We start from the raw sequence: 23,858 nt of genomic DNA, 5'->3' as shown, positions 1-23,858 counted from the left end.
TATATATTTTGGATCCAAAAGGCTGCAGGAACTTTTAATACTTTGTATCTTTTCTGGGGGTGGGAGGAGGGGGGAGAAAAAAATAACGGACATGATTTTTTTCCCCCTCTGCTTCTTGGTACTGATTCAATTTTCACCATTAGGAAGTGTTATCTGCACAGACACCACACTACATCTCCAGGCCTGACAATTCCTAACTGGTGTCAATAAGATGCGAGGCAAGTCACCACGGGAGTCGCTTGCTGTTACAAGACCAGAAGTGTTAGTTTGCTCGGGTTGTCACGGCTGGCACTTTTGTGGGTGGAATTTGGGCACTGCTATAAAAATCCTGGGCCTGATTCTCAGCTGGTGTAAATCTAGATTGCTCCCTTGAAGCCAATGGAGTTGTGCTGATTTACATCAGCTGAGGATGAGGCCCTCGTTCCAGATTTTTCTAAAGTGCCTGCTAATTTTGGGTGCCACAGTTGTTTGGTAGCAAAGTTGAGGCAGTCGGGGCTTGTTTTTCTGAGGGGATGAGCTCTCACCGCTCCAATGGGAGCCAGTGGGCAGGGCCGCCCAGAGGATTCAGGGGGCCTGGGGCAAAGCGGGGCAGCGGTGCTTGTACTCCCTGGGCGGCGCTCCGAGTCGTCGTCGGGTCCTTCACTCGCTCCGAAGACCCGGACCGCCGCCTCTAGCCAGGAAAGGGATTCTTGGCCAGGGCCCGGGGCAAATTGCCCCACTTGCCCTCCCCCCTACCCACGGGCGGCCCTGTCAGTGGGACTGGTCTATCCGTAAATGCTGTTCATAGGGTTGCAGGTTCCAGTCCCCATTCTCCCCCCTCCCACCTAGGGTTGCCAGCCCTCCAGGATTGTCCTGGTGCTCCAGGATTTAAGGATTAATCTTGAATTAAAGATTATGTGATGTGATGAAACCTCCAGGAATACATCCAACCAAAATTGGCAACCCCACTCCCACCTATACTGTTACTCCACCCGCTGCTCTAAGCTAACTGCTGAAGAACATAGGAATTGCCATGCTAGATAAGACTAGCCCATTATCGTGTACTTCACCATGGCTAAGCACCTGATGCTCTGGAGGAAGGTGAAAAAAACCACCATAGTGAATAACTTTGGGATAAACTGCCAGTAGGGCAAGACTAATTTTCTTATCCTAGGTAGTTACTGGTTGGTTTATGCTCTGAAGCATGAATGTTTATAGTCCTTATACGTTTTTCTCTCTTACCTAGAATAATGGTGGATGTTCTAATTATTCATATAACTGTCTAATCCTTTTTTTGAATGGGCCTACTGGAAGCAGCGTGGGCTGAGGGACATACTGGCCGCCGCTTCCAGCAGCTCCCATTGGCCTGCAGTGGTGAACTGCGGCCAGTGGGAGCCGCGATCGGCTGGACCTGTGGATGGGGTAGGTAAACAAACTGGCCCGGCCTGCCAGGGGTTTTCCCTACACAAGCGGCGACCCCAGTTTGAGAAACACTGCACTAAGCTCTTGGTCTCAGTGATATCTAGTGGCAGTGAGTTCCATGGGTTAATTATGTGTTGAAAGTGTTATTTATACCAGTTTTTAAATGTGTTGCCTTTCACTTTCATTGACTGTCCCCTATGAAAAATGGGGCATAGGCTCATGCAATCCACCTTCTTCATCAGGGCCTGATGTAAAGCCCATCAAGTCAATGGAAGTTTTTCCTTTGATTCCAATGGGCTTCCCATCCACCCCTACTTTGTATAATATACCACAGGTTGGCCACTTCACACCCATTGTTGATGCTTCTTATAAATTAGTTTCAAGAGCTAGACCAGCTGGTATCTTCCCTCCCATCCCTTAAACAGCCACTTCTCCAACGTGTGCAGTCTTCTGAACCAGGGAATGAGATTCAGCGCCTCATTTCGTGGGACTGCAGAACTGCTTCTTTTTATCCTTTCCATACATAACATCCCATTCTAAAAACAGAGCGTGCTGTTATTGTGGGCCTCGTCCTAAGCCCATTGACGTCAATAGGCGTCTTTCCACTGACTCACATGGGTTTTGGATCAAGCCCTGTTTCCTTTTATTAGGAGAAAGGTTTAGATAATCTCCAAAAATCTTTTAACAGAATGGGGTGTGTTTGTGTATACGGCTATACAAAAAGTCCCCTTACAGATGTCTATATCTAGATATAGCTGAATTGTGGCTTTTTCTGATCTGAGGGCTCCCTGAAGGGCACCAATCCTGTTATAGAAACTTTTCAAAGTTTTGGAAATTAACGTAACTGAATGTTCATATCCCAGGAGAACCTGTTACCCAGATTTCCCCCGAATCTCTCATTAGATACATCTGTCACGGTGCATCAGTCAGTTGCATATTATTGCGCTTTGCCATCTTATGGCAGGTTACCATAGAAACTAAGGGCTTGTTATTGCAAAATAAACAGTTGGACATTTTGGCCCAGTTACTGTGGGACTAGCCTGGCAGGGATGAAAGTAAACGGAATTAAATCTCAGTTTTTCTGGCCCCCCGGAGTTGCATCTGGCACTACCGCTGTATATGACAATATAATTGTCTAACTAGAAAGTTGTTGTTTTTTTTTTAAAAAAAAGAGAGAGACAGAGTACTTTTACCAAGTAATCTACCATAGATTTCTCAATGTGCATCTTAAAAACATAGAATGTCTGTCATGGTTTTGTTTTCCTGGGGAAGAGTTTCTTAATACACCTGCTTCCTCCCTACAAATATTATTTGAAGTGTTGTATCTTATATCTGTGTAGACTCACTATTGCAGTATCGGGGTGCCTCCCTTTCTTTAATGGATGTAGCCTCACAACACCCCTATGAGGTCAGGAAGTGCTATTATTTCAGTTACACAGATGGGGAACGGAGGCACGGAGACAGTAAGGGTCCATCCGCACTGCAAAAAGACTTCTGTGGCAGCGAGTCTCAGAGCCCAGCTCAACCAGTTTTGGCTTGCGGCGTTCCGCCACGGGGCTAAAAATCACAGTGTAGGCATTCCAGCTTGGGTTCTGAAACCTGGCGAGGGGGGTGATCTGCACTGATATTTTGAGCTCCATGGGTGTGGCCCTGCAAGCCGACATGGGCCCTGAGACTCACCGCTGCAGGGTTTTTTTGCCGTGTAGGCAGGGGCGGCTCTAGAAAATAGGCTGCCCCAAGCAGCCGTGCGCAGCGCCGCCCCTTCCCCGGTCCCGCGGCGGGTCCCCTCTTCCCGCGGCACCTGTTGAGCTCCCGCAGGCATGCCTGCGGCAGGTCAACCGGAGCCCGGGACCAGCGGACCTGCCGCAGGCATGCCTGCGGGAGCTCAGCCGGAGCCGCGGGAAGAGGGGACCCGCCGCAGTCATGCCTGCGGCAGGTCCGCTCCTCCCGGGCTCCGGTTGACCTGCCGCAGGCACGCCTGCGGGAGCTCAGCCGGAGCCAAATGCCGCCCCCCAGGGAAAGGGCCGCCCCACGCGCCTGCTTGGCGCGCTGGGGTCTAGAGCCGGCCCTGCGTGTAGGCGTAGCCAAAGTGACTTGCTCAATGTCACACAGGGATCTACAGTGGAGCAAGGAATTGAACCCAGGTCTCTCAAGTCTTTGGGCTAGCACCTTATCCTCTGGACCATCCTTCCTTTCGATGTCTGATGGTATTAAATATCCATGTAGCTGAAGGTCAGAGCTGTGTGAATACAGCGGGGGATAAAGACTAGCAAATGTTACTTCAAATAAAACCCACAAGTTTGTTTCAAGAGTGGTTATTATTAAGTATTTTTATTAGAGTAACTCCCAGAGGCTCCAGCCACTATTGGAACCCCCTTGTGTCAGGTGCTGTACAAACACATAGAGAGACAATCCTTCTTCCTAAAAGCTGGCAGTTTAAACAGGCAAGATTGACCCGAGTTCAGGGTGGGGGAGAGGAAAGAAGTGCTAGTGAGCCCATTCTATAGAACGGCAAACTGAGCTGCACTGAGATGACGTGATTTCTCAAGATCGCCTGGGAAGTCTGTGGCAAAGGTGAGCACTGAACTCAGATCTGGGTCCCAGTGCCTTAACTACAAAACTGTTCTTTAAGGATCGTTTTCCTTTCAGTATTCATGAGCCTTTTTATTTGCTCTCTGAAAATATAAGTACAAGGGAGTTTTTATCCAAAACTGTTCTTCAAGGGTGGAGTCCTGCTTTGTGGTAACAAGTGGGTCTTGAGTGAGGCATAGGCTAGGGCAGGTTCTTTGCACAGCGGTGAATTTAACCCACAGGAAAGACTTGTGAGCAACTGTTTTCACGTGACTTTTCACACTGTAAGCGTTTCCCTGGCCAGCTTTCTACTGATTTTGGAGCCATTTGGCTGGGCACCAAAACCAGTCTCATGTGACTACACCGCAGTCAGAAGGGTGACTGCGACAGGTGTAAACGTACGCTAGCTCCAATAACAATACACGTGAAGCTGCGGCAGCACAGGCTAGTTGCTGGAGTGTGTACCCAGGGTCCCAGGCGAGCTTGTACAGTCCATGAAGCTGTGGCTTCACTGCTATTGTTGTTCAAGCTAGCTACGTTTAATAAAGATCAGCTCTCTCTCTGATCGCAGGCTACCAATAACAGTACGAACTGCAAATATCCGAAGCAGTGAATAACCCGTAAGAACCACCCATAGGCTGAAATATGTTTCCATAAAACCTTTCTATCTATGCCCCCTTCCTTCCCACTGGCAAACATTCATAAGTACATTCTCACAACCGCACTGTGAGATAGAGAAGAATTATTATCCCCACTTACAGCTGGGGCATCAAGGCCTGCATTGGATGCCTCACATAATATAGAACATTTGTGGCAGAGCCAGGGATTGAACCCAGGTGTCCTGGATCCTTGAGTTTTAGTCACAGGACCACCTTTCCTGTCTTACCCCTTTGCCTGATAACTCTGAATGATGAGGATGTTGTTAAAAATAAAAAGCTACTTGTGGATAACTGGTGCGGGGGGGGGGCAGGAGGAAGGTGGGGATCTGAATTAGTTGTACAGATTCTGTTCCCTGAGAACAGCAAAGGTTAGAGCTGAATGAAACTGGAATTTCTGTCCTGTGGGAAATTCCAAGTTTTCTAAATTTTGCTTCATTCCATTTTGGAACGAACCGTCAAACTTTGGAATTTTCCATGAATTCTGATTTGGAAACACCAAAACACTTCTCCAATCATTTGGAAACCTCCACTCAGTCAAAAATGTCATTGAAATGGACACGTGCCTGCTACACATTTCAGATCCAAGGGAACAGTGTATTTCCACAGAAAACTGTTCCATTGAAAATTTTTCAGCCAGCATTAACAGAGATGCAGGAGTGGGTTAAAGACTCTGACAAGACTTCCCTTACAGAATTATGTCATCATAATTTCTCTTATTGATGAATTGGCAGACGCAATTTCTCTCTCTTCTCAAGGTGGTGGTTGTTGCTATCACTCTATGTAACTTGCAAACTCTATTCCAGGGGTAGTCAATAATTTTTTGTCAAGGTACAAATTTCTTGGTCAAGGTATAGTCAAGGTCCAACCTGCAGAGAAACATTTTTCACACCACAATAATGATAAAAAATAAAAAGATTCTGGGTGTGTTCAAAAGCGTCTGGTGGTCCGGATTTGGCCTGTTGACTACCTCTGCCCTGGTCCATTAACTGCCCTTGAGCTAATTTATTTAGAGTGCTCTTTCACTCATTTCATTTACTATTCATTGCTGTAGCACTGGTCATGATGAACTCATTCAAGACTGTGTGGGCAAAAATACTAGAACTTAGCCAAGAAGCTGCTGGGCTTAGTTCTCTGCTCTCTTATGCCAGTTTTACACTGGTGCCAAATTAGAGAAAGGAGTGGAAAATCAGGCCCACAGAACAGATCTGGATCCACGTTAGACTATGGGAGAGTATTTCAAAGGCACAAATGGCAGGTAGGTTTCTATTGACCATTGGTGGGCATTAGGTGCCTTGCTGGTATTTGTGCCTTAAGAAAATCTCCCCTTGTGCTAAAATAATCAAATTTGGGTCCCTCAAGCTAGACATCTAAATAAAAGTGGTTTGATTGTCCATTCCCATTAATGTATCATGGCTAACCCACATTGTGGGTGCTCAACACCTTTAAAATCACTCCTCTTTTATATAGGTAAATAGATACGGATTTAGGTACTCCCATTTGAAAATAGCAACCCGCATCTATTGCACACTGGGAGTTTCCAGTGGAAACCTCTGAAACTGAGGGAGTGAAAATGACACGTCCAGGTGCATGGAGACCCGGTCTTCAGTTGCAGGTAAAGGTCGCTAAGTGCCTTATTTAAAGCAGAATAGGCACTGTCTGAACCAAGGAGCCTCACTGGAGAGCTTGCACCAGATGCTACCCCCAAGGGAAAAAGACATATTGCAACTCAAGTTATTCACTGACCACCTACAGTGATCAACAATGTGTTACTACATCCTGTGCTACAGTTATTTCCATTTCCCCTGTGGATAAATGTTGACGTTTTAATAACGATCACTCCTCTGAATGTGGCTTTCTTTCTATGTTAAACACACTGGACCACACTGATACATGACACTGATCTGTGCTAAAAGTATTTGGTGGAGTTACTCCGGATTTACTCCAGTGCGGCTAAAATCAAAATCTGTTCCACTGTGCATAATGTTCATGTTGTCGAGAGAGAGAGATGAACAAACACCGCTCAGTCAATAGATAACGCCAGATGGAGAAGATGGAGAAAAAAAATTGTCGCAATGGTGTTGTCATAGAAACATAAGTCTGTTTATCTAACTCTTGGTCATCCCAGCAGTGTAAATCACCTGAAATGAAATTTACCTGCAGCACACACTAGTTACGGGCTCTATTTTGATACCCTTTCGTTGGATTCCCAAAGAAAGAGCAGCCCACTTTATGGTACAGTGAGGCATTTATAATTGACTTGGGTCAGAATCTTTCCAAGCTACAAGATTTTTTATAAAATGTTTTTGTCACAGGTTAGATATTTATATTTAAAAACAAACCTTAACTTAAAAGTTACAGGATTGAAAAAAATCAGAGGGGCCTAATTTTCTCCTCTCTGGACTGTACTTCTTTCTTTGAAAGCTGGGTAATTAGGAAAAGTGTTGAGATGGATCCTCTTCTTTTACAGGAAACAGGAGCTGTTAAACAACACAGATGTGACCATTCCAGACCGACCTTTATCCCCTCCACTCACTGCCCCAGCAACCATGAAGGTAGGTTACTTACATGATATGCTACGGATTGCGTTCTTTATGTTTTATTCTTGTTCTGCTTTGCAAAGTGCATGCTGCGTCCCGTAGTGTGGGTGCAATATCTCTTAGCGGACTGGTGAAAGGAATTGTATGGTACATACATAGCCTGGCTTAAAGTGATTATTTTGAAACTGAAGCTAGTTAATACCAGTGTTTAAAAGTAGCAGCTGTGTGTCTCAGGCGTTCCTGAGTGGATTCTGGAGTGGAGCCGGAAGATTGTTCTGCTGCCATCAGCTAGGGTGGAGTGTGGCTGCAAAAGTCTATGGGCTACATTGTCCTACGCCTCAGGCAGTCATTGACACCAGTGTGAAGCAGCTGTCAAATGATACTAAATCAGAAGGGTGGTAGCACTGTGGGCCCACTCTGCCTGAGCGACTGCACGTGCTGCAGGGTAAAGAAGCACCTGACCCTTTGTCTGTCTTAAAAATTGTTCCTGTCTTGTTATAACCTGGGGGTCTGCTGCCAAAGCGGCGATTTTTATTTATGATCGGTGTGCCCGGTGCTGTACATAGAAGATGCAGCCCATGCCCTAAGGAGCTTATTTTCTAAGGGCTAGATTTTAGTCCTCGAAAGGAGCAAGGGCAAAAGTAGAGTATACCCCATTCTCCTTTATAGGGGCTGGGGAATGCAGGCCAGGCTCCTTCTCATAACCCCTGCGGATGTTGCCAAAAAGGAATGGGGAGGGGTGGAAAGAGAGTGAGTGCCTGTCCGGACACCCTCCGACCACCACCATCCAGCGCCAGTTAGTGGAAATGGAAACAAGTTGTACCCCTGTGCATGAGCAGGGGGCGCTGTCATGCCGCTGAGGAATTCTTGCCCCGTCAGTTCCAGCTGCATTCAAGGCTTGGCGGAGTTGCTCTTGGAAGGCTTTGCCGCAGAGGAAGGATTTGAATGCCGAGCGAGCGGTTGCATCTGGAGTAAGGAGACGGACTGTCACGCCGCATCCTTCGGGGAGGGCTGGGTGGCCTTTTTGCTTAAATCTGGCATTGTTCCTCCCAGCCTGAGTTATGCACAGTATGCAAGAGTGCGTTATGCTCTGTGATGCCTTGTATCACCCGGGATGAAATTCAGCCAGAACACTTAGTCCAGACCATCCTACATCATCATCTCTCTACTCAGTCTTTCTGCTTCCTTCGCAAACTCTTGGATGGCATTGCAGCTCAGCGCTGAGCCAGAGTGTGTTAGCAAGGGAGCTGTGAGCCCTGGAGCTCAGCAGAATTCCCGAGGAGGCTGAGGCAGAAGGTGGAGGCTGGAGGAGGGGGCTAGCTGAGGGGCTACCATCTTTTGTGCATTGGAGAGGCCAGGATCACGGAGATTTGGTAATTGGTGGAGGTGGGAGGGGAAGGCACTGCTCATCACAAGGCATCCCAGCCAAGTATTGAGAATGTGTTTAATTGTAGAAGACATGGAGGAAACAAGGGGAGAAATGAAGGAAGGGGAATGCAGGGGAGTGATTGGCGGGGGATTTGGTGAAAGATAAAGAGTGGGGAGATGTATGGGGTGAGAGAGAGTGGGGGAAGGGAGGCGAAAAGGAGATTGTGAGACATGGGTGGCAAGGGACAATTAGGAAATATCCAACTATTGTCTTTTTCCTACCTTTGGGGGAGGCAGGGTACATTTCAGCAGAGGCCTTCCCCAGACACCCACCAAAATCCTCACTCATTGAACCCCAACCATCCATCAAGAGGAACGTTGCAGGATTCCAGAGGCCCGCCCTGACCCAACGCCCATTGAATTCAGTCAGCAACATGTATGTCTGTTTGCACATGAACACACTCCTAGCTCACAGGGATGTCCCAAGGAATAATTTGCTAATGCTTTGAAAGGGTTGAGCGCTATATAAGAGCTAAGCATTATTATTTTATGAAATGCAAAGCCCTTGAAAATGGAGGCTTATGTACTTTGGTTTTGAATTGTCAAAATGGTCCAGTTCTGTGTTTAAAAACCCTCCAACGCTATTGCATTTTGAAGTTTCGCTCTCTCTAAAAAAGGCATTTCCTTTTGTACCCCCCTCACCCGCCAAATAAAAACAACAACAAACCCCCCGATGACAATGGGCCAAATCTTTGTTGTTTGTAAATGTTCGTCAAACTAAATGTTTGTCAGTGGAGCTGTATCTGTTAACAGCAGCTGATAATTTGACCGTAGCCTTTTGAGATTTTGCACTGAGCTTTTTTTTTTGCAAATCAGTGTGCATCTCCAAATTCCAAAGCTCCAGAGTTTTGCATGATTTTTTTTTAATGTGAAAAGGGCCATTTCCTGAAAATTCTAGGTTGTAAGATGACCTGAAATGAAAGGATGATAATATTTGATTATTTCCCTTTCCCCACAGCCCCTCAAATAAACAAAAAAAGAAATTATTCATTGCTTTTGCATAGCACAGCTGGGTTCAGCTAGAATTTGCCCTTCTCTCCTGCTTTGTTTTGATATATTCATAACAGGAATGAGCCCTGATGTATAAATAAAGAGAAGACCTGCCTTCCCATAGGATCCCATTTGTCCCAGAAGGATCTGTGGAGTAACTCTCAGCCCTTGCAGGCTAATTCTCGTGAGAGGGTTTAACACGATTTTCAATGAGAACTCCTGCCAGGCAAGCTTTAAATGGTGTTCTTTACGTTGCAGTGATCAGTGTAATATTTTCAGGGCCATGCACAGTTTTGTATTGGCTGTTTTGCACTGTTTCAAGAACAATGTGTTCTTTTTTTTGGTAACGTGGTGTTAATTAAGGTTCAGGCAATACCACTTGTAGCCTGAGTTTGGCAGAAGAAAGAGACACAGATGGCCAGATTCCCATCTCACTGCTGCTTTTACAGCAGTGTAATTCCATTGGATCTGGCTCATAGTATATTCTTCTCAATCACGTCGCTTCTTCAGACCCATTTTGCCTGCCCCTAAGAAAACATTTTGTGCATCCATATTATTTAGATGTATGCATCTACATATCTATGCAACTCTCTATATTTCAAGGATGCTGTGCTGTCCATTGGAGCAGGATCCTATAGCCCTGCAGGGAATTCTGACATTGATTTCAATAGGGTTAAAATAATAATCAGACCTAGCTCTTAGATAGCACTTTTCATCCATAGGTGTCAAAGTGCTTTAGAAAGGATGGAGGCGTTCCCCATTTTACAAATTGGGAAACTGAGGTGAAGTGACTTGCCCAAGGTAACCCAGCAAGGCAGTGGCGGAGCCAGGAGTTGACCCCAGGTTTCCTGAGTAGCAGTCTAATGTTCTGTCCACTAGGCAACACTGCCTCCTGTGAGTTAGGTGTGTGCCCTCACTGTGTATTGATGTCATCTCCCCACCCCCATCCTCCTGCGACATTCCCACCTCTACTTATTTTATTGTCCCTTTGTTCCATCTTTTCTCAGACTAGATTGCAAGCAGGGGCCCACTTGGGTGCTGTAAAAGAATAACTAATTATCAATAAGGAGAGAATTGAGAGTCTCAGTAGCCACAGGGAAATGAATCCTGGAGGTATTGGCACATTTTTGCCATGCAATTCCCGCCCCCCCCCCTTCCCCAGATTTCTCCCTGCTCTCATCACATTAAGGCAGGGATCATGTGATCGACTTAAGATTGTTTTAAGGCAAGCTTGCTATGTCTATCATGAGGGCAGAGAGGTGCTAACTAGGTCAGCTGCATGTAGTTCAAGGGAACAGCTGTTCGTGGGTGGCTTTTTCCCCATCCCCAGGCTTTCTTGCCTGTAAAACCGGCACTTCCGTTGAAGTTGAGCCATTCTGCTTGCCTGGAAGACGTTAACGAGAAGAAAACTAATTACACAACCTGTTCAGAGCCCTGAATGCGAGATGAATGCATTTTAATGTACTAAGGAGGGATTGCTTGCCAGCTGTCCTCAATGCTGAGTGTTGGGAAGGTGTGCCTGTTGATTCTTTGGAGTTGGTTTTAGAAAGTGAGTGTCTGTCACTACTTCCCTGGTGTTGCCAAGTGGTTAGGGCAGAGGATTGGGTGTCAGGCTTTCTGGTGGGTGTTTCTCACTCTGCCAGTGACTTATCATTTGACCTTAAGCAAATGGCAGGCTAGGAGGCGGCATTTGTGGCACATCCCTGAGCCAAGGGCAGTGCAGAGCTGCCCTAAACCAGGAGGGGCACTGGGAAAATTATCATTCAGGCCCAAGGCAGGGGATGCATTTGGCAAGTTCTTCTGATCTCCTACAGTCTGAACCCCACAAGTGCCATATCTGTGTAACTCCACTGCAGTCATTGAAGCAATTATCTCCAGGTGAGAAGGGTGCCTCCATTTACTTGACTGTGAAATGGGTGTAATAGCACCTCCCCAGGGTCTTGAGAATGACTCAATAGAAAAGTGGTTAGAGATCATAAGATGAGAAGAAAGATGTTCCAGTGTTTAGGGTACTAAGCTAGGGCTTGGGAGACCTGAATTCAAGTCCCTGCTCTGCCACAGACTGCCTATGCGACCTTTTGCAAGTCACTTAAACTCTCTGTCTCTCAGTTCCTGCGCTGCCCTGCCTTGCGGGGATGTGACAGGGATTACTACATTAAAGACTGTGGTATGCTCGGATACTATGTAATGGGAGTCATATAAGTACATAGATAATACGTACATAGAAAGTACCAATAACATTTTCTATGGAAGATTGTGGTACTAGGGACATAGAAATTACCATATTGGATGATTATTTATGTATTTAGTAATTGTATTGCATTAGCGCTTAGGAGCTCCAGTCATGGACCAGGATCACAATTTGTGCTAGGTGCTGTACAAACACAAAACAAAAGATGATCCCTGCTCCAAAGATCTTACAATCTAAAGATCAGACCCAGGGTTCATTTAGCCCAATATCCTGCCACAGGCAGTGGCCATCACCAGATACTTTAGAGGAAGCTGTAAGAACCCCACAGTAGATAGATGTGGGATAATCTGGCTTCTCTTTAGTTTTTCCAGAGGCCACTGAGTTAAGAGACAGAACCATCTTCTTGTTCTGTCGCCTTTGGCAGCCCGGCTCATTAAAATGATGTTCACATCCATAGCATCCCTAGCACCGGGCTGCGTTGTAAACATGCCATTTTAAAAAAAATCAGTTGATATCTGTTTTTATAAAACCGAGGAAGCGGAGGGAAGCCATTCATCAATAATTATGACCTGGATGTGTCATCGAGCTGTTAATGAGTAGCCAGCATTTAGTTTGGGAGAACGGAGTGTTTGCACAGATTTAGGTTCCCAGGCTCCAGCTGGCCAAGGAAGGTCGAACAAAATGGCAGAGAGGCTCTTTTGTTCCTTTTGAGTGAGAGCAGGGTCGGGGAGAGGAAGAGGCATCCTGGTGTTCCAAACAATATGGAAAGACACTAGCTTGGTGGAGTGACGGGGGAGAGGATTAGGTGTGTGGCGGGAGCTCACTGGTGCATTTGCAGTTCTTTTCACAACCAGGCACAACAGTTTCTTAAGTGGCAAGCGCTGAGCCCTACCAGTCACTTTAACACAAGATGGTTGGGGCCTGATCTAAAGTGTCACATGGAGATGGTCACGTGCAAGAGGGGAGGAAGGAGCCGTACAGGAAACCTTCCCCTAACCATGCAAGGCCCAGTAGCAATCCCTTTCATTTGGGGAGCACTAGGAAGCTAATGACACCTCCAAAATGCTCCATTTGTTATGGATGGCGCAGCATGTCCTTGTACGTGTACAGTGGTGGGCATTGAAGAGTCTGGGGGAGATTATTCCTGCTCAAGGCCTAACCTCCTTGGAGCTCTTCCTGGCGGCAGGATGGCTCTGCATGATCCCTGGGCAGGGCTGTAACATAAATACTACAATCTAGCCCCCATTATTTCATTTCCATTAGTTGAAACAATAAGCATAGTTATAAATGCTGTTGAACTGGGCCCTATATGGCTGGGGCTGGCTCAGCACCCGCAACCAGGGCCAGAGGTTTAAAAAAGCTTGGTTCCCATTCAGGCACCTAAAGAAGTGGCCAGATTTTCAATAAAGAAGTGTCCTTTGAGTGCTGAAAATGTGTCCCTTATTCAGGTGCCTACACGGGAGCTGAGCTCTTTAGAAATCCATCCCCAATTCTGGGTGCTGAGCCCTTTTGAGAATCTGCCACACATCCAGGAGAAGACAGCATGGTCTAATGGTCTGAATATACTGAAAGCAAGGCACCCCTGAGTTTTAACGTTGGCTCTGATGCAGGCTCCTTCTGTAGCTGTGGGCAAGTCAATTCACCCTTTTGCTTCCCTGTCTGTAAAAAGGAGGAGGATAGTAACACTGACCTAACGTGAAGGTGTTGTGGAAATTACTTAGTCTGGAGATGAAACATACTGTAAAAAGTGATGCTCTGTATAGAATAGCTACAGCATGGAAAACACAATCATGTGACCCATCCCTCCTATTGTTATGGTAACTTGTCCTCATCCAGGCCAGATACATGGAGTGAAATTCACCCCTGAGCAGAAAGTTAGAATCTTGCACCAGTAAGTCCTATGTTAGCCTCATTTTAAGGACTTGGTGGTGTCTAAACTTTGTATTTCTTCCTCTGTAGAGGGGAAGACTTCACCCTTTGAAAACAAGAAAAGGCCATTTAAAAACCTCTCCCGGGATATTTATTTTTTTGTGGCAAAATAACATATTCACATGCCAGTTTGCCAAACTGTTGTTTAACTAAAGTGATTCAGCTGAAAGAGGTCAACCAGGCATGAAGATCAAAACAACATGCTGAGCTGCTACCAGGACAATGAAGATATATGGTTTCTTTGCTCTGCAGAGAGTGGAGCTAACTTCTGGAGAGTGACCTCTGTTGGTTAAATTTATAACCAATTGTAAACAAATCTATTTGTTTATGTTCCTTGAGCATGAAGCAGAGTAAGTATTTTTTATATTGACACCCAGCAGTTTGAAAAATGCAGAGGAGAGCTAAGAATTAAAGCAGCTGAAGGAGAAAGTGAAGGTTGGTAGTTAGTTAAAGGAGAGAGAGAATTCAGTCTTGCTCCTGTTTGGCTTCATGCTACTCCTGATCAGAGAGTGTTTAACACAGTGGTTCTCAACCTTTCCAGACTGCTGTACCTCTTTCAGGAGTCTGATTTGTCTTACTTACCCCAAGTTTCACCTCACTTAAAAACTACTTGCTTACAGAATCAGATATAGAAATCCCAAAGTGTCACCGCATACTCTTACTGAAAAAATTGCCGACTTTCTTCTTTTTACCATATAATTATAAAATAAATTGATTGGAATATAAATATGGTATTTACAGTGTCAGTTTATAGTATATAAAAGCGTATAAACACGTCATTGTCTGTATGAAATTTTAGTTTGTACTGACTTTGGCAGCGCTTTTTATGTAGCCTGTTGTAAAACTAGGCAAATATCTAGATGAGTTGATGTACCCCAGGGGAACGCGTACCCCTGGTTGAGAACCGATGGTTTAACATGTGAGATTATGTGTGGGGGTTTAGCATCATTTCCCCGCCCCCGCAACTGTTCTTCAAAGCAAAGTGCAGAGGCATCAGACACTCTTAGAATACAGTTTCACGTCAAACCAGGGTCCTAGAGAAGTTTTTAGATCTCACGTGGCTTGAGTAATTGACAAAGGTGACCATCTGCTGGCTGCTCAGAGCTCTGTCAGCTTGTGGCCTCAGTCTAGATCCCAGCAGATAAGTGTGTATATCCCCAAAAGCACCATCCCTGGGACAATCTACACTGCAGAAAACCCCCTTCCCCTGGCAGCAAGTCTCAGAGCCTGGGACACTGATTCAGGCTCATGCTACAACGCTAAAAATAGCAGTGTAAAGTTCCTGCTTAGGCTGGAGTACAGGCCCTGAAACCCAGCGAAAGGGAGGGTCTCATCTCAAAGACCACGCTTCAGGCCCAGCAGGAACCTCTACACTACTATTTTTAGCCCCACAGCACAAGTGCCGCAAGCCCGAGTCCGTGACTTGGGCTTTGAGACTTGCTGTGTGTTTTGGATTTGCAGTGTAGATGTACCCAAAGTCACCCTTTCTTTCGCAAGCTCAGTATCACCCACTGGGAGTGTGTGGCACAGATCCTTTTCTGTGCCTGATCCACAGAGGTTATACAGCTCCAGAACCTTGGTACTTAAGTTGACGCCGTAGCAGCTTGAGCTTTTACTCTGGAGGTCCCTGGTTCAACCCCAGGTGCGTTATCTATGATAGCATCAGCCGAGAGAGCAAGCCGTAACTTTGCAATGAGACTACAGGCACTCCCCCCGAACAGGGGATAGGCAATTTGCTGGGGTGACATGGGGGAAGTTCCTGAGGGGGGGGCTCTGCCCACTCCCTGTTCTGCAGGTGAAGAGAAGCCTTCAGTCTCTCGGTGCTACCTTTCACAAGCACGACCGTTCATATATCTGCAGAATTGTCATGCAGGCGCCTAACTGGCTGCTCAATGGGTGACTGATTCAAGAGCAAAAATACAATCAAGTAGCTGAAGACAAGAAGAACACGCACAAAAGAATCTTGATGGATACTCAAGGTTTCTGAAAACTGTCCTTAGTTCTCCTTTTCCATCAATGTTTCCTTTATAAGGGGCAGGGAACTGAATTCTTGCTGTTTGGGGGCAATAATCTAATTTTCCAGAAGTTTTACTGCAAAAGGACTAAAATAATTTGTCATTGGTAAATAGGGTGACCAGACAGCAAGTGTGAAAAATCGGGATGGGGTGGGGGTAATAGGTGCCTAAATAAGACAAATCCCCAAATATCGGGACTGTCCCTATAAAATTGGGACATCTGGTCACCCTACTGGTAAAGTTCCATTGGAAAGCTTGAGTTAAAACCAAGCAAAATATGGCAGCGCTAATGTTATTATTTAGTAAGTATATTATGCTAGTGCCTGGATGGGATCAGGGCTGCATTGTGCCAGACACTATACAAATAAAGGCTCCAGCGCTGGAATGAGCTTTCTAGAGTCACAGGGTTCGCCAGTGTGAACCTCCCTGCAGGTTCAAGGTATGGGCACTGAGCCAGAATTAAATGTGAAATGTTACAACAGCTGGTGGGCAGAAAAGTATCCACATCTCCCCCGCCACGCCACCCTCCAAATAATCACTTTTTGATGTAATACATTTTCAGTGGGAAATACCTACTTTTGATCAATATTTTCAGGTTTTTTGGCTTCCAACAAGCATGTTTTAAATTGTCTAAAACAATTTTAAAAAGTGTTGAAAACTCAAAAACTTCAGTACAGATTTTCATTGAAAACTTAATTTTCTTCTAAAATATTCCCAGAAAATGAAATAATGTGTCTGACCAGCTCTGGCACTGAACTGAGTTATTCAGAGTTTTGGATAAGGATGGTCTGTTTTTCAGAGTCTGCAGCTGTCTCAGTTCCACCCTATGCTTTATAGTACCAAAATTGACAGTTTCTGACCCAATTTAATCACCAGTGCAGTCAGTGGAAAGAGCCCGTTGCCTTCAGTGAGAGTTGAACTGGGCCCTTAATAATATATGGCATAGTAAAAGGGATGCTGTACATTAAATCCAATATTACTGGTCATTAGAGCAGGGAATAAAACACTGCATAAAAGTATGTTTAATTTGGCCTCTTTTCTTTCTTGACCCATATCCAGAAACAGATCATGATTTTGTTACATTTATTTGTGGGTCAACCTCATTTGATTGACATCTTTTACTCTCTGGCGTCATAGCATATGTTTGAAATTTGCAAAGTGTTGCTTCCCTGTGATTGGTTAGATAAATCATGTGGTATTTTCCCCCTGTTCCCTAAATGGCTAAGCTTGCAAAGTGCTTCCAGTGTGAATTTTGACATTAGTTTATTGTGAATGTTTATGCTGGTAAAAGAATAGCTCAGATCTTTGCAGAGAGTGAGATAAAAGGGGCAACAAGTGTAGCAGAAGGAAATTAATTTAAAAATTCCATTGAATATTCATAGGCTGTTGTTGCAACGTTCATCGAGATCTGCTATTCAATCAGAATGTCAAGGACTAGTGTGGAAGTCAGCTGAATTGGTGGGATTTCTTCCCTATTTCCCCTCTCATATCTGCTCTTTAATACACTTGGCTACCATCTGCATTACAGTTACAATGCTTTTCATCTTAGGCCCTGCCTTACTGTGGTTTAGTTAGGTTCATGACACTCTCACTCAATGCAGTTATGACTAGAGGTGTCTGGAAAACAGATTTTCCATCCCGTGGAAAATTTATAATTTTTTTTTGTCTCAAATTGGGAAACAAAGCCAAAATTCCATTCCCCCGCCCCATGAAATAGAATTCCAAAAAATTGTTTTGCATCAATTGAAACATTTTGTTTTGTTAGGTTTTGTCCATTTATACATTTCTTAATATAAAATACAATTTTTGAAATGAAAAGTTTTAAAATAAAAAAAATCAAAATTCTTGTTCATTTTTTTTTTTAATTTTGTCAAAATTGATATGGTTTAATGAAAAATGTTGGTTTGGTTGAAACATCATTTTTGCACATAAAAATTTCCAGATCAGCTCTGGTTGCGACAAACACATTGAGTTGTTTTCCTACAGCAACTTTTTCAACACACAGCCACGAGTCAACCGATTCTACCGACCATTCTGTCTAACTGTATGTAGCAGTGCATTCTGGGAAATTCCGGACAACAATCCAGTAGAACCACCCAGGGAATGGAGTGGCCAGAGAATCTGCACAGACAGTTTGGCAATACATTCTGGAAAGAGACCCTGAAGGAATGGAGACTGGACAAACCAGTTACGCAGGCATGAGTACCCTGGATGTTGCCAAAGAGCAGTGTGCTGAACCAGTTGCAGGAAGACAAGTATGTGCCAGTGACAGATTTTTTCCTCTCTCTCTGGTCTTGCTGCCAGAGACACAGAGGAACATCAAGCAGATTTCCTGGCTGAACTCACGCTGTCACCCAAGGAAATGAAGCGTAAGCCACCCCCGCTTTGTTTACCTTGTTCATAGGCCAGGAAGTTTCAGTTGATTGCGGTGATGATGAGCAAACCTCTAAAGGTCTGGAGCTTGGGTTCACCTTGGCTGATGCTGATGATTATAATAATAATAATCATAATTGTGCTTTGCGGAACAGTGCCACTGTCTGCCTATGGCAGCTGAGGACCACAGGAGCAAGGGCCATATTTTAAATGCTATTTAGTTGCCTAACTCCCACTGAAATCAATGGGAGTTAGGAGCCTAAGTACCTTCCCATCTCTGTCCGTAAGTGACTTGCCTGAGCTGAGAATGGAACCCAGAACCCCTGACTCCCGATCCTATACTCTAACCTAGACAGGGCTTCCTCTCCAGTTATGGGAGTTTGTGTGAATCTTATTCTCCAACATCTGCAAACTTTGGGCTGGACAGAGCACAATCACTAGTTTTCATGCACTTCCACCAGTGGTCTAAGGTGGACTTATAGTCACGTTCTTCACAGTTTGTTACAGTGCTAGCTGGTAACTGGGAATGAGGGCTAAACAATGTATCCAGGCTGTTCAATTTGCCAAAAAATGAGTGAGGCTCAAGAAAGAGCTGATATTATTTGAACTAATTCACTCTGTCTACTTCCACCAAGATCTTATGTATATATATTTAGATGGCGCTTTTCAAGTATAGATTTCAAAGCACTTTACAAAGGAAGGTGATATTGTCCCACATAGAGAAACTGAGGCACAGAGAAGTGAGGTCAGCTGCCCAAGAACAAACAAAAATCAGTGGCAGAGCTGGGAGGATAACTCAGGTCTTCTGACTCCCAATCTGGTGGTCACCTGGCCTCCCCCACTTAGTTTGTTAATTAGAGATGGGAACGAGTTGCAAAATTTAGATCCAGATTCTGATCTCACCAAACACATAGTGATAGAACAACAATACCACCTAGCTTTTGTGTGGTGCTTTTCATCAGTACTTCTCAACACACTTTACAAAGGAAGTAAGCATCATTATTCCCATTTTACTGACAGAGAAACTGAGGCACTGATAGGTGAAGTGACTAGTCCAAGGCCACCCAGCAGGCCAGTGGCAGAGATGGGAATGCAACATAGGTTTCTTGAGTCCCAGTCCAGTGCTCTATCTAGGCTAAAGTGACTGGACCTGAGGATGTGGCTTGCTCCCGTCTCTATCTCTTGCCACAAAACTCCAAAATCATTACAGCAAAGTGCTTAATTTTTACAGTAGTGATCAGGTTTGGCATACGGGTACTTAATTTTGTTGTCGAGTATCAATCATCAGGAATTATTAGGTGAGAAGAAAAATATACGTGTTATAAAATGCTTCCAGTGTATCCAAGTGTCAAATCTGCCCTATTTTAGGGCAGTTGCCAAGCAATGCAATGACCACTTCTTTTTTTCAGAATCCTTTTTTTTTCTTTCTTTCTTGGAAGGAGAAGAAGAAACACTCTCTACTTTGCTGCCCAAGATACTGTAGTTTGCCAAGGGGATTCTCAGTTTCTTGACCCAGTGAACTAAATGTGTGAGGCTGATTTAGATTCTGGGTCCATTCCATTCTGGGTCAATGTTTCTCCTCTTTCCCTGCAATCCACTGTTCAGCTGTATACACAGCCATCACCCAGCAGGGACATTTTTAGAGGCTACATCCGGAGCTGGTATAGATTGGGGTAGCTCCATTGACTTCAGAAAAGCTATCTTCATTTACAGCAGCTTTGGGGGGTGGGGGTGGGGATATTTTGCAGGACAGCACCCTGCCTATATTAGGCTGACCTGCAGAGAATCCATGATAATATCAGCTTTTTGTGTCACTTGCACCTTTTGCCTTCCCAGAGCCGCCTCTGAAAGCAAGAGTAAATAAAACAATGGAAAATAACGCCGTGAATGACCTCTTCAGACGCTCCTCATTTCTGATGGCTGCTGCTGTTTGTAATATATACGGTACACACATACCACGTTATCTGTCTAGTAGTCCAGGGACCCTCGAGGGGATTTTCCTTCTGTAAAGGAGATATATTTTCAGTTATAAACAGGTTCAAAATGTGACTTTTGTTGCTCTTGAAGCTTCACCCATCATAGCTTAGCGACCTGTCTCAGAGGACACATAGAGGGGAGTTGGGACCAATCCTGCTCATGCAGCAGTTAAGGGAAAAGCTCCCATTGATTTCAGTGGCAGTGGGCCCAATAGAAGACAAGTCATTGATTCCAGCTTTTTAATGAAGGTCGTGACATGCCAGCAAGTGAAATGTCAGGAGTTAGTAAGAAAAAGTGCTAGTTTTATTGCAATAGGGGAAAAAACTCAGGTGTGGGGGGAGGAAAGACCTTTTCCTTCTGGCTTTGTGATGATTTCTGCAGAAGGAGTAGAAAGGCTGATCATTTTTCCAAATGAGCTCTGAAAAGAGAGTCAGCGCTAGTATTTGCACATTGAAATTACAAACAATTTGCAGAGGTTTGGCTAATCTTTCTGGAATTAAATCTCTTCCTTAAACCAGACTCTGTTTATTTTGTCTAATCTGGTCACTAGATCCAGGGAATTTTCTCTCCCTTCTTTCCCAGAAGGTGACTGGGAACCTGAAATGCTCTATTGTTCTACTGGCCACAGTGTTCACTGGCAAGTTTACTGATTGCTTTGAGATAGCAAAATCCTATCCATGAGCTAAACTTCCTGGTAGGTTAGACTGAGCGTATGGTCATGGTCCCAGTTTTGAGGAGGGTCTAGGGGTTTCGCGGCTGGAAACGTGGATGAATAGATGACAAGGGACATAGTAGAATGGGGAGAGACAGGGAGAGTCACAGCCCAGTGACTAGTAGATGTGGCCACTTTGCAAACGTACTGTGATACAATTCTGCATGATGGCAGGTGACTGTTCCTGAGAGGCCCTGGCCTGCAGAGTCAGTGTAGTATGGTACACGTTGGGAACGAGACTAAAAAGTGCATTGGAAGAGCTATAGGCCTGGTTTGAGGCTGTGGTAAGATAAGCCGAGGGTTAAACCACTAGTGCACCTAAGGATTGAGCCACTGATTTCATGGAACCTGGTCCTCCTCTTATTGACATTAAAGACAGAGCTCTCCTTGATTTCTGTGGGAGCAGGATCATGCCCAGTGGGAGGGCAGGGCACTCAAGCCCACATAATCCATTCATCCCTGCACTGATGGGAGGTGGCTTGTGTCTCCCCTATTCTAAGTTGCCCTTCCCACTGCCATAGCCCCAGTGTGATAACCACAATGGGGAAACGGTGCAGTACAGGACCACTTTAGCCACACCACCTCCTGCACTTGATCCCTGCCCGACTCATCTGGCCTGCCCCCAACGTACTCCCGATTTACCCCTTGCAGCGGTGGTGGAGCAGAGCCGGCATAGCTCCCTATGCCAGAGAGCATTCACCAGGGGGGCACGCGGCTGCTTTGAGGTTACTTGACACTGGCAGCAGGGTGAGCCGAAAGCCTTATATAGCCTCTCATAACTGCAACTTTTTCACGTGCAGTCAGGCCTCTTGGCATCTCGAACCTTATCTTTGAGTCGCAAACCCAACAAACCATAGCATAGCCCTTTCTACATCTTTAATAGCTCCTTTCTCCGCAGTGAAGAACAGAATGTTTGTTTTTCTCACATGGGCTGAAATTGACAAGCTTTGTTGCTGTAATGGTTTCTATCAGGTGGCTCTGCCTCCATTAGAAGAAACATATTGTAGGAGTAATTTCTTTTATGTTGCAGAAAGGTATTAAATTGTTTGGTAACACTTGGCCTAAATTCAATTTTTTCTGCGTGTGTCTCTCTGTATGTTCCGAACCCCACAGTCTCATGAGAGTTTGTTCTGCCTGCAATTAAATTACCCTCTTTTTGAGAATCTCCCTGATGAGTTCTGAACTGGACTTGGTGGGTTGTGAATGTCTGTGCTTTTTATTATATGGCCTGTGTTCTAAAAATGATTTCTGCTGTTGGTTTTGTTTTAATGATGTTTGTGATAGAAATTTTGTCTTCAATGAATTTGCCAGGAGGGAATTCTGAGCTACTCTGCATTTACCATTCCTACTAAATAAAAAGGCAATAACATAGGCATCTGACTGCCCAGCTCCGAATGAAGACATTCAAGTGTCGCAATGGGGGCAGTGCTCGTGAAAATATATCTAATAGCAGTGCCTACTCATTCAAGTCTTTTCTATGTTGTTCTATGATCTCTGACTAACAGGTGAGAGACTCATCACAGACTTCGGACAGATGAAGTGTGATGTGTATGGTAAAGTGGCCACAGTTTGTGCATATGATCAATGAGCCACAAGGAAAAACTGTATCCCACCTTAACCATTGTAGTTTTGGCTGGGCAGATCAACTAGGTGGGCACAAGGAAGTAATATCACAGAAAGCTTAAAATAAGTCTGGTTAAATTCTTTGCTCTGGTGAGCAGCCTTCCCTAATTTTGTCTCCATTCAGTCTTGCTCCCTATACTCTTGCCTTATTAATCCATTTCTCTTCTTCTTTCACTCTTGGCTATGTGCTTCTTGGTGGCCAGACACTGGTGATGAGGGCCATGCAGGTGCCTAAGTAGATAATAATTTAGATAGGTAGATATCCTGCTTCATTGTTTTCCAATGTGCATTACTTTGCATTTATCAACATTGAATTTCATTTGCCATTTTGTTGCCCAGTCACCAAGTTTTGTGAGATCCCTTTGTAACTCTTCGCAGTACTTCTCAACACACTCTGCCTGGGACTTAACTATCTTGAATAGTTTTGTATCATCTGCAAATTTTGCCACCTCACTGTTTACCCATTTTTCCAGATGAATATGTTGAACAGTACTGGTCCCAGTACTGGCCTCTCAAGGATACCACTATTCATCTCTCTCCATTCTGAAAACTGATCATTTATTCCTACCCTTTTAACCAGTTACTGATCCATGAGAAGACTTCCCTTACTTTTCAAAAGTTCCTCAACTGGAACATGCACTTAATCCATCAAACGAACGATCAGTCATTCTCCTCCAAGTCCATCTCTTCAATCTCTCCTCTGTTCTTCTCTATAAACAACTCCCCCCCTTTCTCTCTTTTTTTCTCTTTCTGTCCCCACTGAACTTTGAGCCGATTCTGTATTTTTTTAAATCTTGGCTTATTTAGATTTTAAGCTGACCAGGGCAGAGAACTATTTGTGCAAAGGATGCAATGTAATTTTATGGCACTATATACCTATTTTATAATAACAGTCAATTTTTGACTTGTATGCCTTTGGGGTTTCTCTCTGCCACATTCCCTTGCCATCATCATCTTCTCATGTCTGTCCCCACTCACAGTATTCTCTGGCTTCATTTGAATTTTGGAAAAAGTCTGTGTGATCATTGTGCTCAGATAGGCTTTTCATAACTAAATCCAAGGCTTCTAAAGTTCTGGATGTGGCTATGGGGACTCAGTGGCTCTAATCATTTTAATTTCACACCACCTGAGAAAGGCATCCAGGTAATCACTTTTGAAGCTTATGGATCAGGATTTTTCTAATTCCTAATTTAGTCCATGGAACTCTAGTGGGGTTCGGACAGGGTTCTTAGGTCTGAGCACATGCAGGTCTGAGCACATGCAAAATGGGCATTTGCAATAGGTATTGGTAATGCTTAATTAGTATTTTTTTCAGAGAAAGAATGTTGCTTCAGGAATACCTCTGGAGATAAATACACATAGTGTGCATGCCTCTGTGTGTGATAAACTTAACGGGTTCTGCAGTGTAAAATCTTGACGATCCTGTTACAACGCCACATATTTAAAGTGACA

General features: G+C 44.6%; 1 protein-coding gene across 7 annotated transcripts in view; it reads left to right on the top strand.

The window, feature by feature from the left end:
• The window catches only part of RAP1GAP2 (RAP1 GTPase activating protein 2), a 299,431-nt gene that overhangs the window by 202,072 nt on the left and 73,501 nt on the right, over positions 1-23,858 (top strand). For 4 of the 7 annotated variants that reach the window (XM_044993837.1, XM_044993829.1, XM_044993830.1 and 1 more), the window contains one exon: positions 7,099-7,183. In XM_044993837.1, coding sequence (XP_044849772.1) covers positions 7,099-7,183 — 85 coding nt within the window. The other 3 variants (XM_044993834.1, XM_044993831.1, XM_044993835.1) reach the window with 3 other exon arrangements.

This window comes from Mauremys mutica, chromosome 19, assembly GCF_020497125.1.
Source record: "Mauremys mutica isolate MM-2020 ecotype Southern chromosome 19, ASM2049712v1, whole genome shotgun sequence".
Taxonomy (NCBI): Eukaryota; Metazoa; Chordata; order Testudines; family Geoemydidae; genus Mauremys; species Mauremys mutica.
This window is presented reverse-complemented; position numbering and strand designations above follow the sequence as displayed.